This window comes from Myotis lucifugus, unplaced genomic scaffold, assembly GCF_000147115.1.
Source record: "Myotis lucifugus unplaced genomic scaffold, Myoluc2.0 scaffold_5, whole genome shotgun sequence".
In the NCBI taxonomy this organism is placed as follows: Eukaryota; Metazoa; Chordata; class Mammalia; order Chiroptera; family Vespertilionidae; genus Myotis; species Myotis lucifugus.
This window is the reverse complement of record NW_005871053.1, coordinates 5,931,894-5,948,404: the sequence shown is the minus strand read 5'-3', so window position 1 is coordinate 5,948,404 and position 16,511 is coordinate 5,931,894. Positions and strand designations below refer to the sequence as shown.

General features: G+C 35.6%; 1 protein-coding gene across 3 annotated transcripts in view; it reads left to right on the top strand.

The window, feature by feature from the left end:
• AGPS (alkylglycerone phosphate synthase) overlaps nucleotides 1–16,511 on the top strand; it is a 124,113-nt gene that overhangs the window by 82,503 nt on the left and 25,099 nt on the right. For all 3 annotated transcript variants that reach the window (XM_006083078.3, XM_023744539.1, XM_014467649.2), the window contains exons 13-17: nucleotides 669–745; nucleotides 4,017–4,129; nucleotides 8,317–8,386; nucleotides 9,902–9,963; nucleotides 14,426–14,515. In XM_006083078.3, the coding sequence (XP_006083140.1) occupies nucleotides 669–745; nucleotides 4,017–4,129; nucleotides 8,317–8,386; nucleotides 9,902–9,963; nucleotides 14,426–14,515 (412 nt within the window). The remainder of the gene's footprint in view (nucleotides 1–668; nucleotides 746–4,016; nucleotides 4,130–8,316; nucleotides 8,387–9,901; nucleotides 9,964–14,425; nucleotides 14,516–16,511) is intronic.

Below are 16,511 nucleotides of genomic sequence, written 5' to 3'. Positions count from 1 at the left end.
TAAATGTAACAGTCATGAGAGTTAAGATGTTGCTACTCTGAAAACAATGAGATCAGTAAAAGACTATCACTCAATTAAGCTCAATCTGTGGGCAAAGATGAATTTAACAGACTCTGAGACACCATTTATGTTATTTTGGCAATTTTAATTCTCTGAGTGTGATTAAGGAAGCAATTACTAGTTTTTATGCCAAGAATTCTGGATGAATTAAGAATTAATTAAGAAACAACCTTAAATGTGATATTGACTTAATATTTGATTATAGTTCTCAATGGTTTTTGCATAATTAAAAAAATAAAAGTAAAACGAGTCACCATTCAGTGCTCTTAATGAAATAAAAATTAATGAAGTGATTTTACTATGAATAAAGTGCACCATTAAAAGATAACCTAAACTATGTGTATTAATTATATAGAGTAATTTGAGTTAAAAAAAAAAAGAGCAATCAAAGAGGGGTTTTGTAAACAGAAAATTGTGACTTTTGAAAGGAGATGAAGATAAAAGATTTAGATCTTCATACCAATAGGTTTTCTATAACCAGCAGATTTTAAAAATTAAGGTTATGAAAGCATTCACCTTTCTTTTAGTATACTAAGTTGAAGTAGCCTCTTGATCTTCTGAAAAACATAGAATTTGTTATTAATTTAAAATACTTTTTTTCTTCTTAGGCCATGCTCTTAAACCTCAGGTTTCCTCTATTTTTACATCGTTTTTGGATGGATTAAAAAAGTTTTATATTACAAAGGTAAGAATTTTTATGAAATGCTAAAATTTTAATGCTTAGGATATTCATTGATTTTGTTTCCTGTCTTCTCCCCCTTACAGGTACTTATTCTAAGTATGTTTTTCCATGTTGTTGTGTACATTTCATAATGATTTTTCATGTTGAAATAAATATCAAGGTAAATCCATGATGCATTCAATTTCAGAAATTAAACCTTTTTCTCAGATTTGAAGTTCCTAAAAAAAACACTGAATTAAACAGTTTCATGCATATAACACTTTTTATAGTTTGAATTTTTTCTTTATTGTAGATATATAGAAGTGAAATAAGAGTGTAGATTTTTTTTTAACCTGTTGATTGCTTAATTCCTTTTTTAAACGTTTATACCAGCTTACACTACCTCTGGCAATACATATGTGCCATTTTTCTGTTGCATCCTTGCTGTTGCTAGTGGGATTTTTGTTTTATATTCTAAATATCCTGTTTCTTGAAACTCCAATGAGACTGATTATATTCCTGTATTTTCTAGATATGATCTTTGTGTGCATTAGTTGTATATGGTTATTTCTCCAGGGGTGGCAACTTCATTTTTTTTTTCTTGGTGCTTTGGTGTGTGTCCTTTGAGTAATGGAATTATGAGATGCCTTTGTCATAAATGTTGTAAATAATTTTCCCGGTCAGTGAATCCTTTTCAAATAAGGGTTTTTCTTTTTGGTACACAAAAGTTTCAAATCTATATCATAAAAGGTCTGTGGTCATGACGCTGTAATGGTGGAATAACCAAACAACCGGTCACCAGGAGGTGCTGGAGCACCTCTCACCCCCCCACCCCCACCCCCACCCCGGGGGCACCGGCAGCATCGGCAGAGCGTCACAGGGCGGCGGACATGGCCCTGATGGCAGGCTAGGCCTAGGGGACTCTACACACGCACGATTTAATCGTGCGCTGGGCCTCTAGTTTTTATATATTTTTCTGTGATTATTTAATTGCTTCTAAGCTTAGAAAAGCCTTCCTTCAGAACTATGATTAGGACCATTTTCTTCTCTCTTGCTATTTTGTTAAATGGGAATTAAATTTTTTAAAAATCTTATTACTATTTGAATTTTTTCAATTTTATAATGAGAGATAGACCTAAATTAATCTTTACTAATCCTTCTCCCAATTGGTAACCAGTTGTGAAAACACCATTAACTAATCCCTGCTTCTTATATTGATTTGCCATGTCCAAGTCATCTTATATACTTTTCCAAGAAATAAACTCCATTTAAATGTATCAAATTCTTTTTAATTAGCTTTTGTTTCTAAAAAAGTAAATGAATTTAATTGCTGTAGGTCTTGTTTTTGGAATTTTATCACTGTTACCTACCAGTTTATTATCGTAGAAAAAATTTTAAAACTCTTCATTATTTTAGAAAGTCCATATAGATTTTCATTAGGATTAAGATAAACTTGTTTATTAATCTGGGCAGGAATTGACAGGTTTTACAATATTTATGCACTCAGGAACATATGACATATTTTTTAGACATGTTTTTCTAATGAAGTTATATATTTTCTTTTAGATTATTCTTAGCTGTTTTATATTTTAATTTTATAGATAAGAGCTCCTTTGAAAATATTATTTAATAAGTTATTGTAGTATGTAAGGGTGCTGTTGGTTTTTACTTTCCCCCTATATCGTTTATTAATTTCTATCATTTTGGTAGTTTTACTGGATTCTTTATTATAATTATAATTCTTATAAGTTATTTGTTGTGTTTACATATCAGTAAGTCATTACAGTTGACACTGAGGCATACTTTGAAGTGAAGTGTTTTTTCATAGTTTTATTCTATTGTGATGATCTGAATACGTGCATTAGTTCTTTTTGATTGCCATGTAAAGTTCCAAAGCTCAATTAAAAAAAAATTAAATAATTGTTTATTTTTCAATTACAGTCAACATACATTATTATATTAGTTTCAGGTGTACATCCCAGTGATTAAACATTACATATCTATGTGATCATCCCAATAAATCTCACACCCATCTGACACCTTACATAATTATTAGTATAATAGAGGCCTGGTGCATGAAATTTGTGCACGGGTAGGGTCCCTAGGCCTGGCCAGTGATTTGGGCTGATCAGGGCCTTCAGGCTGCCAGCCAGGGCCTCCCTTCCCCGGCTGCCAGCTGCCAGCTGCTGGCCAGGGCCTTCCTTCATTCCACGCCACCCCCTGGTGATCAGCACACATCATAGCAAACGATCGAACTCCCGGTCGAACTCCCGAGGGCACAATTTGCATATTAGGCTTTTATCCTATACTAATAAAAGACAAACATGCAAATTGACCATACTTTCACTACACCTTAAGCCACGCCCACCAGCCAATCAGAGCGACTATATGCAAATTAACCCAACCAAGATGGCAGCTGGCAGCCACGGAGCTGGAGCGAGCAGGAGGCTTGCTTGCTCCAGTGATGGAGGAAGCCAAGGTTCCCCGCCTGCTGCGGCCCGTCTCTGAGCTCCACTGAAAGCAACAAAGTTTCAATTATAGAAGGTAAATAAACCCCAGATACCTGCTTTCAGCCAGCCCTGGCCACGGAGCTGGAGCGAACAGGAGCCGGCTCTGAGCTCCACTGAAAGCAACAAAGTTTCAATTATAGAAGGTAAACCAATCCCAGATACCTGCTTTCAGCCAGCCGTGGCCACGGAGCTGGAGCGAGCAGGAGTGGGTTGCCCCTGGCCATGGAGGAAGCCAAGCTTTCCGCAGGCCTCCGCTAAAGGCAACAAAGTTTCAATTATAGAAGGTAAATAAATCCCAGAATGAAAAAGAAAAAAAGGAGAGGCTGGGAGCTTACGTCACCAGGGTGCTTGGCCAGCCTGAAAACGGCCCTCAGCCCCTCACCCAGACTGGCCAGGCACCCCAGTGGGGACCCCCCACCCTAAAGGGGGTGTGACCAGCCTGAAAACAGCCATCAGCCCCTCACCCAGGCTGGCCAAACCTCCATGGGGTTAGGGTCCCCACTGGGGTGGACATCCTCCGAGGGGTCCCACACTGCAAGAGGGCATAGGCCGGGCTGAGGAAACCCTTGAGTGCACAAATTTTGTGCACCAGCCCTCTAGTATATATAGATTATTGACTATATTCCTTATGCTGTACTTTACATCCCTATGACAACCAAAGTTCAGTTTTCAAAGAGTTGGTGTCTTAGAGTCCAGATCAGAAAGAAAAAAAGGAGCAAAATGTATTTTGATTTACTATTTTGTAGGATAAGATTCATCTATAGTAATTATTTTTATTTTTTTAGTTTAAAGGATTTGATCCAAATCAACTAAGTGTCGCTACGTTACTGTTTGAGGGGGACCGTGAGAAGGTTCTTCAACATGAAAAACAAGTATATGACATTGCTGCAAAATTTGGGTATGGCTTTCAGTTCATAATGTCAAGAGGAAGTTGACCTAAAATTCTGATATCTCCAAGCAGTTGTTAATGTTCCCTTTCTAGTATTAAATTTGTAATATATGATAATCAACTTAAAATGTTGTGTTAGTTTACTTTAAAAATTTGTAGAAAGCTAGATTAGTATGTTGCTCTTGTGAAATCATATATATGACTATATTAAATATTATATTTTTCCATTAATGCTAATTTTCTAGCATTTGCTATTTGTTGTGCTAGAGTGAAATAGGAAAAAATTCAGTCATGTTACTATTTAATGGTAATAATATATGTATAAAAATGTTGTTAGTATGTTTTTAAAAGGAAATTGTGTTTAATCAAAAGTATTTGATAAATTACCTATACTCCACCCCCTGTCACTTATTATTTTGTGCTGGTATAAAGAAACAGAAAACATTTCATATCTATAATCAACTGAATAATGATTGGGTGGTTTCTGTCTGTCTGCTTGATGAATTATAAGATTGATTCATGGGAACTATAGTGAAAATGCCATTCATCAGGACTACATTTATTTTCCTTTCCTCTTTAAGTATATAAACTAACAGTTTTCTGGATACCTGTCTTTTTTTTATTCCAGAGCTGAAAATATATCATGCACATTATACTTATTCTGAATTCTTGGTGAATATTTATTTTTATTGCTGGTGTATTTCAATCTTTAAGTATTTATCAGAACCATTTTGTCAGTTTTATTTCATTTGAGCCAACTGTCATGAACTATCTTTTCATGTAATGCCAGTTTTGTTTTTCTCTTTTAACACCAGCCATTTACAGCTCAAAAGTAAGAATGAATCATCCTTAACATGAATCCAGGTTTCTTTAAATACTGATCCTAAGGCCCCAGAATTATTGATGTAATTCTAGCAGTTTGCTTATATTACACAAAACATGTATCAAATTCACCCATTAAAAATAGGTTATGGAAAATGAGATATCTATTTAAATCACAGGTAAAGCATTAAAAACAGACCTTCATTAAGGTCTCATTTTTTGCTATTACTATTTGTTATTTCTTAGTTACATTATAATTAGTTTCTCAGTGTACCACGTCCCTTCTGTGTTGAACAACCCAGGCTGTCATTAGGCACATGACATAGGGCTCTTTGTATGTTTTTGATACTTGGGAATATCTCTGTGTGGTTTTCTAGAAGTCCTGTTTTGCCCAGTTCTCTCTAGTACTAGTTCTTTGCTCTAATCCCTGAAAGATTCAGGGATATTTTTCTTATTTTAAGATGCCACTCTCCCAATCCTTGTTCCTCAATCATTTTTTCTTCTGCATAACTACATGGCGGAAAGCTCCGATAAATTTCATTCTGCTAAAGTTTTCATTGTTAGATTCGCTAATGTATTTTATTTTGAATTAGGGCATTATTAATCTATTCTTTATTTTCTGGTTGTTATTTTTAATTTTCTGTTCCTACCACCTCATTAGCTTTAATTTGATTGTTTTTAATGCAGTATTTCCAACAGTTTAGAACATTTTTCCTCCTTGCCTTCCACACGTACCCAAACTCTGTTAAATACCTTTGAATACATATAGTCCAACAGAACATAATAGCCAAATGTTGAATAAATACTTTGGTTGTTGATCTGTGTTGGCTAGTACTGTACTTTAACTTCTAAGAGCTAAGCAGAATAAACATTACCTGTCAGCAGGCGTGACAAATATATTGACATTTTATCATAGAGCTTCAGGTAATATGTTATTGTTATTTTTAAAATGTGCGCTTAAGTTGTTTAATGTAATTCAACATGAGAGTGATTAGGTTCACCAGATGGGTCTTTTATGTAAAAAGATTGTCTCTCATTCCTCTTTCATTAGTCTTCCCAGTCCTTCTTCATAAAGTAGCTTTAAATTTGTTTAAGAACCTTGTTAATTGTTGTTTGAAATTTGTGGTAGAGAGCAGGAAGTAGGGATTGGATGTTGCTACTTTAACATAAAGCAGTAGGTTTTTTGGGATTAATTTCTAAGCCCTTCTGTTACTAAATTTATTTATTTTTTTAATATATTTTTATTGATTTCAGAGATAGGGAGAGAAAGAGAGAGAGAAACATCAATGATGAAAGGGAATCATTGATTGGCTGCCACCTGCACGCCCCCTACTGGGGATCGAGCCTGGACCCTTCAGTCCGCAGGCGGACACTCTATCCACTGAGCCAAACCAGCTAGGGCCTATTACTGAATTTAGAATGAACATCTGATTTCTTTCTGCTTTAGATAAGAAAAATACATGTTCCTGTGTGGTTTGTCACACAAGTTTCCAAAGTAGAACCGAGCGTTCCTGACTCCACCCCACCAGATATTAGAAAAGGGTCTAAAGAAAAATGGCTTGACCTGGGACTATAAAGTAGGACTTTTACTTGTCCTAATATTAGAGAGACAGTCCCACTAAGTGTTACTTCTCACCAAATACATACTTAGCATGTGCCTTCTCAAAGATTTCTAGTGCAGGTCTTCGGCATCCTTTTCTGGTCTTCACATTCTTTTCCTTTTCTTTCCTTCCACCAGGATGAACTGTTTTCTAGGTCAGTAGTGTTTTTTCTTTCTTGGACTCAGTGTCTGATTCTGTTTCATATCTACTTGAGGTATGGATTCAGCTATTTTTCTCCAGTCACACAGCAATTTTCTGACTAGCTTCATTTTTGTTTTGGAGCTTTGTTTGACTACCCAACCTCACATCCATACACATCAACCCAGAATTTCCTTCCTTTTCTTACTTTTCCTCTTAGCTGTCTGGTATAAGTTTGCCTTCCTCACTCATTAACATTCTAGTAATACAGACAGCCTCCTTCATTTTATCATACTTCATTCTTAAGTAGTTCTAGCTGCCCTATCAATCTTTGCTACTCCTCTAGATGACACTAATTCAAATATATCCAGCTATACCCCTAAATGAGGAAATCTGATTTAGCCACTGTATCCTAGCCTAAAAATGCCTTACATTATTTGTATAGAACAAGGGTACATCTACATTGTGTTATTTACTTAGCAAATCCAAACAAAACTCAGGAGATAAAGGATTTAACTATAAGGTGTTCATTGAAGCCATAAAGAGAAATGATTCTTTCAGAAATGATTCTTAAGTCACAGAGTCCCAAGACCCATGCCCAAGAACAAGGAAGTTCAGTTATGGTATTGAAAAGGGAGACATAACAGTTAATTATTAATCATGACCCGAAAAAGTCACAAGGAAAGATTTTTTAAAGAAATCTTATTTTATTGGGGAATCTTTAGTGGGTACTTTGAGAGTATGGGATAAGTTTTATTTAGTTGACTAAGAATAGTTAAAATTTAATTTCTGCCTGGTGATGGAAAGAAGCACAAATAAAGAAGTCTTTACTGAAGGAGTAGAAATCATTCATAGTCTTTTAAAATAAGAATAACTTTTGAAAAACAGAACACTTAGACTGTTATGGATTAATTTTAACTGGATCACCAAATGCAATTCCTATGGCTAAAACTACTTTCTAATTGAAATGGACAGTTCATGTGTTCATAGTAATAAGAACTTACCTGTTGGACTTATACTTATCTGTATCTTGCTTTATAAACTTTAAATATTTCTCTGTATGTTTTCTATCATTTAACTCGTAAGTTCCATAAATAGACACCATGTCTAATATTCTAAATACTATGTGCTCAAGCATTCAATAAACGTTTTTGTATTTGGAAGATCAGTCCAAATACAAAGTCAGTCATTGCACATCTCTATATATGAATAAGACTATAATAATTCATGAATATATGAGTCAGAATATAATAAAATAAGAGTATTTTAGGTACCTTATTTAGATTATGAAGATTATTTAAGTTTGATTCTCATTCTAATTTTCTTTTGACAATATGGATAGAAATAGTTGTATTCATGAGGCAGTTTTGCTAGTGTGGTTGATAAAAGTTTGAAGTTAATGACCAAACTGAAATATTAAAAGTGCTTTCAGATTTTTGTTATTCAAGCTTAGTCTCTTGATGGCTCTTTGATATATTTATGATAAATGAGAGTAAAGTAAAAATGAGATGCAAAGTAATATATGTTCATCTGTTAATCATTTATCTTAAACATTTATCTTGTCATATCAATTTGGTTAGTTTTATATATTTTTAATAGTTCATTTGAAATTTATTAACAGTTTTTTAATTACAGTGGATTGGCAGCTGGAGAAGATAATGGACAGAGAGGTTATTTGCTGACCTATGTCATTGCATACCTTCGAGTAAGTTATCACATATTTCCCTTGTCAATTTCTGTTGCAAACAATACTTTTTCTTACTTTGAGTGAATAAAATTATTTTCTTAAATTTTAACCAACTGTAATGAGCATATCATTTTACAGAAACAAAGGATTAGCTACAGTCTACCCCAAGTTCTCCCATAGTAAGAATTTTAATGTAATTCTAGGTAAGATCTAAATTTTAGATTGCGATGATTTGATAGGTCTTCCTGCAGCCCTCTCCCCCTTGCCATGCTGAAAAGGAAAAGTGCTCTGTTAGAAGTTGTGATTAACAGATTTACAGATCATGAAAGCTAATAGATGATTTTAGATCTTATAATTTTTATCTCCATAAATTATCTCCATAAATTATCTCTCATAATAAGCATTATGGGTATCATAATTTTGTTAGGCATTTTCTTTTAGCATATTGACCATTTTCTCATAATTCTACATTCATAATTCTAGAAAATGAAATGTAACTAATAAGTACAGCATAGATACAATCAGAAGTAAGTTTCTTAATTATTAAGATTACTTCATTATTAAGTTAATGTTAAAAGTTAATAAAAAACAAGTTAGAGATTTGGTGGGTAAGGATGGAGATTTGTTTTATTTTATTTTTTATTTTCCCAGTGCTTAATACTGTTGTCACCAAATATATTTTTACTGAATAAGTGAATGCATAAGAGAAAAACACATATTTTAGATCAGTAATTTTAGGATTTTTCCTGGCAATCAATGGTAGAGTTCAAGTGTTTCATTTTTCTAGAAGTGAAAACTTAAAATGTATTGATTTTTCTACCTTAGAAATTTTTCTTTCATATCTTTATATTTCTGTGGTAGCTTGTGAATTGCTCTTTTCAGTTTGGAAATTACAGGAATTAGTATTATAAGTTACTTATATAAACATTATAGTTTCTATGGTATAAAATATATATATTTCTAGCAGTGGTGTTTCCAAATGTTCTGTCTATCTAGACACTGTAGAGAGAGGCACTGTATTTTCTAATTTGTTTTTAAAGAAAAGCTGCTTTTAAGAAAGGGAGATAACTTCTTCTTCCTCTGGTCTCCCCTCCCCCCACCCCACTTTCCTACTTTCCTGCTCCTTCTATCCTGATGGCCATTTTTTTGGTATTGGTTAATTTGCTGCTTAGGCCACTAAAAATCTATTCTAGTATTCTCAACATGCGTACCGATAGTTCCTGGATAGAGACGCCATTCATTGCAGAAATGTTTGAATTCCTACCATGTGTCAGGCACTCTGCCTGGTGCCAAAGGTACAAAGGAGAACAAGACAGACAAAGTTCCTGTCCTCCTGGAGGTCATATCTCACTCTTGGGACCACTTTCCAGAGCTCTTATGAGGTGGATAGTAAAGAGCCATGGAAATTAAGGTGGAAACATGTAATACCAACAATTGCAGGAAATACTAACAATGAACATGAAATACAAACAATATTATTGGTTCTTCTGCATCTGTTGTACTTTCTTGATTTTTGTGTATGTGTCTTAACAGGACTTGGGTTTGGAATACTATGTAGTAGGAGAATCTTTTGAGACTTCTGCTCCTTGGGACAGGTAAAATGGAATAAAATACCTGCTATTAAAATATGCTACAAGTTGTTCAAGTAATGTGTCTTTGTGTGTGAACATGTAAACTTAAAATTTTATAAAGAAACATTGAAACATCATAATCACCTTTATTTAAATTAATATCTCCACTACACTATCATATTTGGAAGTCATTTTTTTTGTTTTGCAGCAAATTTGTTCATATTCCATAGTAGGAAGTTATTGTTGAACTTTATATTTTGAAGAATCATATTGAACACTGAATGTCACTATATGGTTTTATGTAACTTTGATTTAAATTCTTAAGTGATTAATATGCCTAAATGTTCTCTAAAAAGTGGCCCCAAATTATAAAACCAGTTAAGTTTTTTGTGATACATTATTTAGCTTTTGATATTTGTATGCATACTTTAAGCAAGATCTTAACTTGCATTTAATTGATTTCTAAAAGATAATCTGATTTAAGAAATTATGTACTGTTTTTAAATTGCATACACATACAGATATTGGTGAGGAAATTAGTAATAAAAACTGATTAGGAAATGTGAGGTGGTTTTCTTAAAAAGTGGATTGTGTTCCCTGGCCGGTGTGGCTCAGTTAGGTTGGAGCATCGAAGGTCACAGATATAATTCCCGGTCAGGGCATGTACTGAGGTTTCAGGTTTGATCCCTGGTTGGGGCGTACGGGAAGCAACCGAGTGATGTAGCATTCTCATATTGATCTTTCTCTCTTTCTCTTTCTCCCTCTCTAAAATAAATTTTTATGAAAGTAGACTTGTGAGTTAAGTCATAAAAATTCTTAAGGAACTTGTTAGCACATTTTATTCTAGGATATCTTATATTTTACTGTTTAGTTATAAAATTAACAAATTATTTTAAATCTATAAACCCCCATGAATCTGTCTGTTAGATATTACATATCTTAACATTTTGTTCTACCCTACTGTCCTTTTTTCCTCCCCCAGAAAACTTTTTACTTTTCTACATCCAGTGTTCGTCTATGATGGGTTATGATTTTGGGTGCATTGATGCTCATATTCTATACCTTGTAAGATAACCAAATTTTATAGTATGGATCTGTTAATCACAGCTTTTTATTCTAAATTTAATTTAGAGGGGAATAAATCTTGTCAATAAAAAGAATTAACTCATTGACATCTGACACTTTTGAACAACATGTATAGTTTGGCAGCTGTTCATTGTCTCAAATACCATTTTAGTGTTTAATACCTTTCCTTGCAGGGTGAAAGTGGGTTAGTATAGTGTTACTTCTTCGGTAGTATGTATTTTCTTGTCACTAATCATTACTAACTGATGGTTGTCATTTTGTCTTTATTTTTCCAATCATGTACTATCTTTTATTTTTATTTACCCTTTCTTTGTATATACTTACATATTTAATTGACTTATTGGCAATATCTGTTTTATACAGAAGACTACATATTTGGTTTGTTTTCATTTAAAACAACTTCTTCAGCTGAAGTTTTAAGAAATAAAATTAACGGAAAGCAGCTACTTTCCTGACATGAAATTTGTTAGCCATTTAGCAATGTTTTTTCTTTCAAACCTAAGCTGTATAGAGATCATGTTTAGCAGCAACCCATGGGATCACGGTCTTCAACCCTCACTCATTAGTAGATCACTTGACCTTTTCATGCATAAATATCTTAAGGGATTATGGTTCTACTAGTTTTTGTGCATTTCTCAGTGGCCCTAACACAACTGCACATGTAGTCCAGTGAATTTTCTGCGTAGAGTTCTATGGAGGTACTCTGAAATAGTGTAAGAAAGCAGCCTAAAAAATAGCTATTTATAAGAGGTCCAAGTGGAGATTTAAAGATTTTGAATACACCAGCATGAGACTGTGATTAAAACCAAGGGAGCAGCCCTAGTCAGTTTGGTTCAGTGGTTAGAGGGTAAGCCCACAGACTGAAGGGTCTTGGGTTCAAGTCCGGTCAAGAGTATGTACCTCGGTTGCAGGCTCTTTCCCAGGTGGATGCAGAGGCAACCAATTGATGTTTTTCTCTTACATCGATGTTTCTCTCCATCTCCCTCCCTCCCTTCCACTCTCTCTAAAAACCAATGGAAAAAAATATCCTTGGGTGAGGATTATCAACAACAAAAAAAACAATAAAAAAACAAACACACACCAAGGGAGCAGATATAAGTGTTTGTATCTGCTCCCTTGGTGTTTTGTTTTTTTTAAATTGTTTTTTAGGGCCTAAGAAAGAAGTCCAGGGAACCTCAACATTTAAGGGATAATCATGCAAATAAGAGCAAAGGAGATTGAGGAATAATATCCAGATGATTTGGAGGAAAACCAGTAATGAGAGAGAAACCCTGGGAAATTTTTGTCAAGAAGGAAATAGTTAATAGTGTTAAATTTGCTGGTAGATCAGGTGAGAATTTAAAAGTATACACAGTTATGCTTATCTCCTATACTAGAGGCCCGGTGCATGGATTCATGCATCAGTGGGGTCCCTTGGCCTGGCCTGTAGGGATTGGGCCGAAACTGGCAGTCCGACATCCCCCGAGGGGTCCTGGATTGCGAAAGGGTGCAGGCCAGGCCAAGGGATCCCACTGGTGCATGAGGGCCTCTAGTATGCATATAAGATCTTTGGTTAATCTCTTCCCGCCTTCCCTTCTCCCCTCTTCCCTCTGAGATTCATCAGTCTATTCCATGTTTCCATGCCTGTGGTTTCTGCTCCTGCATTGAGTGTCTGTCCCCTGGTAGTCAGTGCACATCATAGCTACTGGCCGTCTGGTCGGCCGGTTGCTTAGGCTTTTATATATATAGATGATTGGTCCAAATGGATTGTATCGACCTTTGCACAAGTTTTGTGAGAGAATACTTTCAGAACTCCCTACAAACCATTTCTAGAAAGGACCCCATTAACGATTATAACCTTTCAGTTTTGGTCTTTATCCCATCTCCTTCTCCTCCTCCTCATTATTATTATTGGTTATTATTATAATTCTTATTTAGCACTTAAGTTCTATTTTCTAGAGTGATGTTACAAATTTGTAATATTTATTAACCTCTTAAAGTATTTTTTTAAATGGATTTTCAAAATTTCAGTAATATAAATTTATATTTCAATAATATAAATTACCACAGGTTTTCTAAAAACACACATTCTTCCCCTGGCTGGTGTGGCTCGGTTGGAACGTCATCCCATGCACCTAAAGGTTGCCAGTTCGATTCCCAGTCAGGGCACATACCTAGATTTCAAGTTTGATCCCAGTGGGGGTGCATATGGGAGGCAACTAATTGGTGTTTTTTTCTTACATCGATGTTTCTTTCCCTTCCCCCTTCTCTAAAAAATCAGTAAAACATCCTCATGTGAGGATTAAAAACCACACAATAAAAACATGCATTCTTACCATTCCATAAATGAAGCATAGATAATATTGATAAATTGTGTTTGCCTGCAGTTCCCATAGAATAAAGCAGAATTTAAGAGCACTGTTTTGTAAAATTAGAGTTTATAAAACTTGCAAGTACTGTATTTATAAAAATAAAATGTGACATGCTAATAAAATATTAAAATCCTTTTCATATTTATATTCATATATCTTTTGTTTTATTGGAAATGTAGATAACTTTAATGTTTTATAAAGCATAATCTATTTAATGTTATTTTCATCACATTTGTTTTCACACAATCAAATCAGCCTTGAGACTAGAGAAAGGTCAATCTTTGGAGTATCTTTGGTATCTTTTCTATTCTCATGATTCTAAGGACACCAGGGTTTAAAATACGGAATCAGTATCAGTACATAGCCAGGATATTTATTGGAGGATAAAGTGGCTTTTATATACTTTAAGAGTTTTATTTTTCATATGAAACAAAGTATGTAGTTAGAACAATATGTTACAACTCACATTAAAACATAGATTGTTAAATATTATCAATCTGCCCTCATCTGTTTTTATTGACTTAATAAAAAGACTAGCTTTACACAGGGTTACATATCCAGTCAGTTTTGTTGAACTGGATGTTAGCTCAGTGCTTTGGAATAGGCTGTTGAACATGTGGGTATAATATCATGATTATTAATTAAATTACTTTAAATTAAAAACTTTTTAGACATGGATATAAGATTGGTACTTCTATAATCTAGAATTGAGTTTTATTAACATGTTTATAGCTTTAAAGTTTTTAAAATCTTGCAATTAAATTTATTTTGAAATTGGGTTTTTCTAAGTGTAGGAAACAGTCTTCTGGAGACTGGAGTATACTGTTGTCTTTCCTATGGCTAAAAAGAAAGGAATTTGTTCCCTTTAAAGTTATTAATGGAAGACTCAATTTGAGTGATAAAGGTTCTTTTTCATTTTTTAAGGAATAAGTATGACAGCTTTAGTTAAGAGAATTTCTGACTTGAAGGATACCAGATAAAGCAGCATTTATTAGATTTTTTTGTAACTTATTTGAAAACTTAATATGGTATTCAATTATGTTTTCTAGAGTTGTAGATCTCTGTAGAAATGTGAAAGAAAGAATAATAAGAGAATGCAAAGAGAAGGGTGTTCAGTTTGCTCCTCTTTCTACATGCAGGTGAGTTTTTTATTGTTCTTATAGTACTTCTTATTCTGAAAAAAACTATTTTTTAATTAATGAGGAATAATTGGTTAGCTGAAGAGAAGCTTCAGTCTATTCTACTTAGCAAGCTTTCCTAAACTTCACTTGCCACCTTGTTAGGATTGTGCCACTAGCATTTTTAGCAGTCCTGGGCCCTTGAGAAGTAAAACACCCCTTTGGTGAGTGAGCTTGTAGCTATCTGGACAGCATGATGGTGAAGACCCAAATGTCTGAGCACCTGGAATAAGAGAAGACCTTCTTAACTGAAACTATATATTATATATACACTGAGTGGCCAGATTATTATGACCAGCCCATCAGTACTTCGTTGGGCCACCTTTTGCCTTCAATACTGTGGCGATTCTTCTTGGCATTGACTCCATGAGATATTGAAAGGTGATGCGAGGAATCTGACACCATGCCTGATGAATAGCACTTTCCAGTTCTGTGAGATTTAATGGTTGTGGAACCAGCTGCCGGATGGCTCTTTTAACTTCGTCCCACAAATGCTCAATTGGATTGAGATCTGGTGATTGTGGAGGCCACCTAAGCAAGGTAAAGTCTCCCTCATGTTCTTGAAACCATTCCTGCACAATACAAGCACCGTGGCATAGCGCATTGTCTTGTTGGAAGAAGCCATCTCCATTGGGATACGCCATCAACATGATAGGATGAACTTGATCAGCAATGATACTTAGGTATGTTGTGCTATTCAGACATTGTTCCACACTAATTAAAGGGCCCAAATCATGCCAGGAAAACATGCCCCAAAGCATATGCATGTGGGTTGCATGCTTTCATGCTGTTTCTGCCAAATTCTCACTCTGCCATCTGCATGATGCAACTGGAAACGTGATTCATCGGACCACATGACTTTTTTCCAATGCTCGACTGTCCAATCCTTGTGTTCCTATGGGAATTGGAGACATTTTATCTTGGTAACTGCAGACAACAAAGGTGCTCGAACAGGCCTTTGGCTTCCATATTCCATACGATGCAATGTATGGCGAACAATGTGTTCAGAGATCATTTGAGAGGATCCCTGATTAAGATCTGCAGTAATTTGATGCACTGTTGCCCTTTTGTTGTCTTGTACCAGTGTTGCCACTCTCCATTCTGCCCTAACATTGACTAGTCGCTGACGGCCACAATTCGCACATTCAGACCCAGATTTTCAGCTGACAGTCCAGTCTTTAAACACTTTAACAACAGCTGCTCTTGAACATTTAACAAATGTTAACAAATTCAGCTGTTTTGCTGATACTCGCTCCATGGCTCCGAGCGCCAGCAATCATCCCACGTTCAAAGGCTGTTAAATCGCGTTATTTACCCATATCTTAAGAAAAAAATCACTTCTACTGTCGTGGTAAACAACCTGCTTCCCTATTTATAATGGTCTGGCCCTCTAGCAACTTCAGCGCGAAATTATAGCTAATTTGCCTACAAACGTCAGGTGGTCATAATAATCTGGCCACTCAGTGCGTGTATGTGTGTGTGTATATATATATATATATATATACACACACACACTAGAGGCCCGGTGCACAAAAATTTGTGCACTCGGGTGGGGGGGGTCCCTCAGCCCGGCCTGTGCCCTCTCTCAGTCTGGGACCCCTGGGGGGATGACCACCTGCTGGCTGAGGCCTGCTCCCCAGGGGATTGGGCCTAAGATGGCAATCAGACATCCCTCTGGCAGCCTGGCAGCCCTCGGGGGATGTCCACTTGCCAGCGGGGAGCAGACCTAAGCTGCAGTCAGACATCCTTAGTGCTGCTGAGGAGGCAGGAGAGGCTCCCACCACCACCGCTGTACTGGCAGCCATCAGCCTGGCTTGTGGCTGAGCAGAGCTCCCCCATGTGGGAGCACACTGACCACCAGAGGGCAGCTCCTGCATTGAGTGTCTGCCCCCTGGTGGTCAGTGTGTGTCATAGTGACCAGTCATTCCCAGTTGTTCAGGCTTGTTAGGGTCAGTTT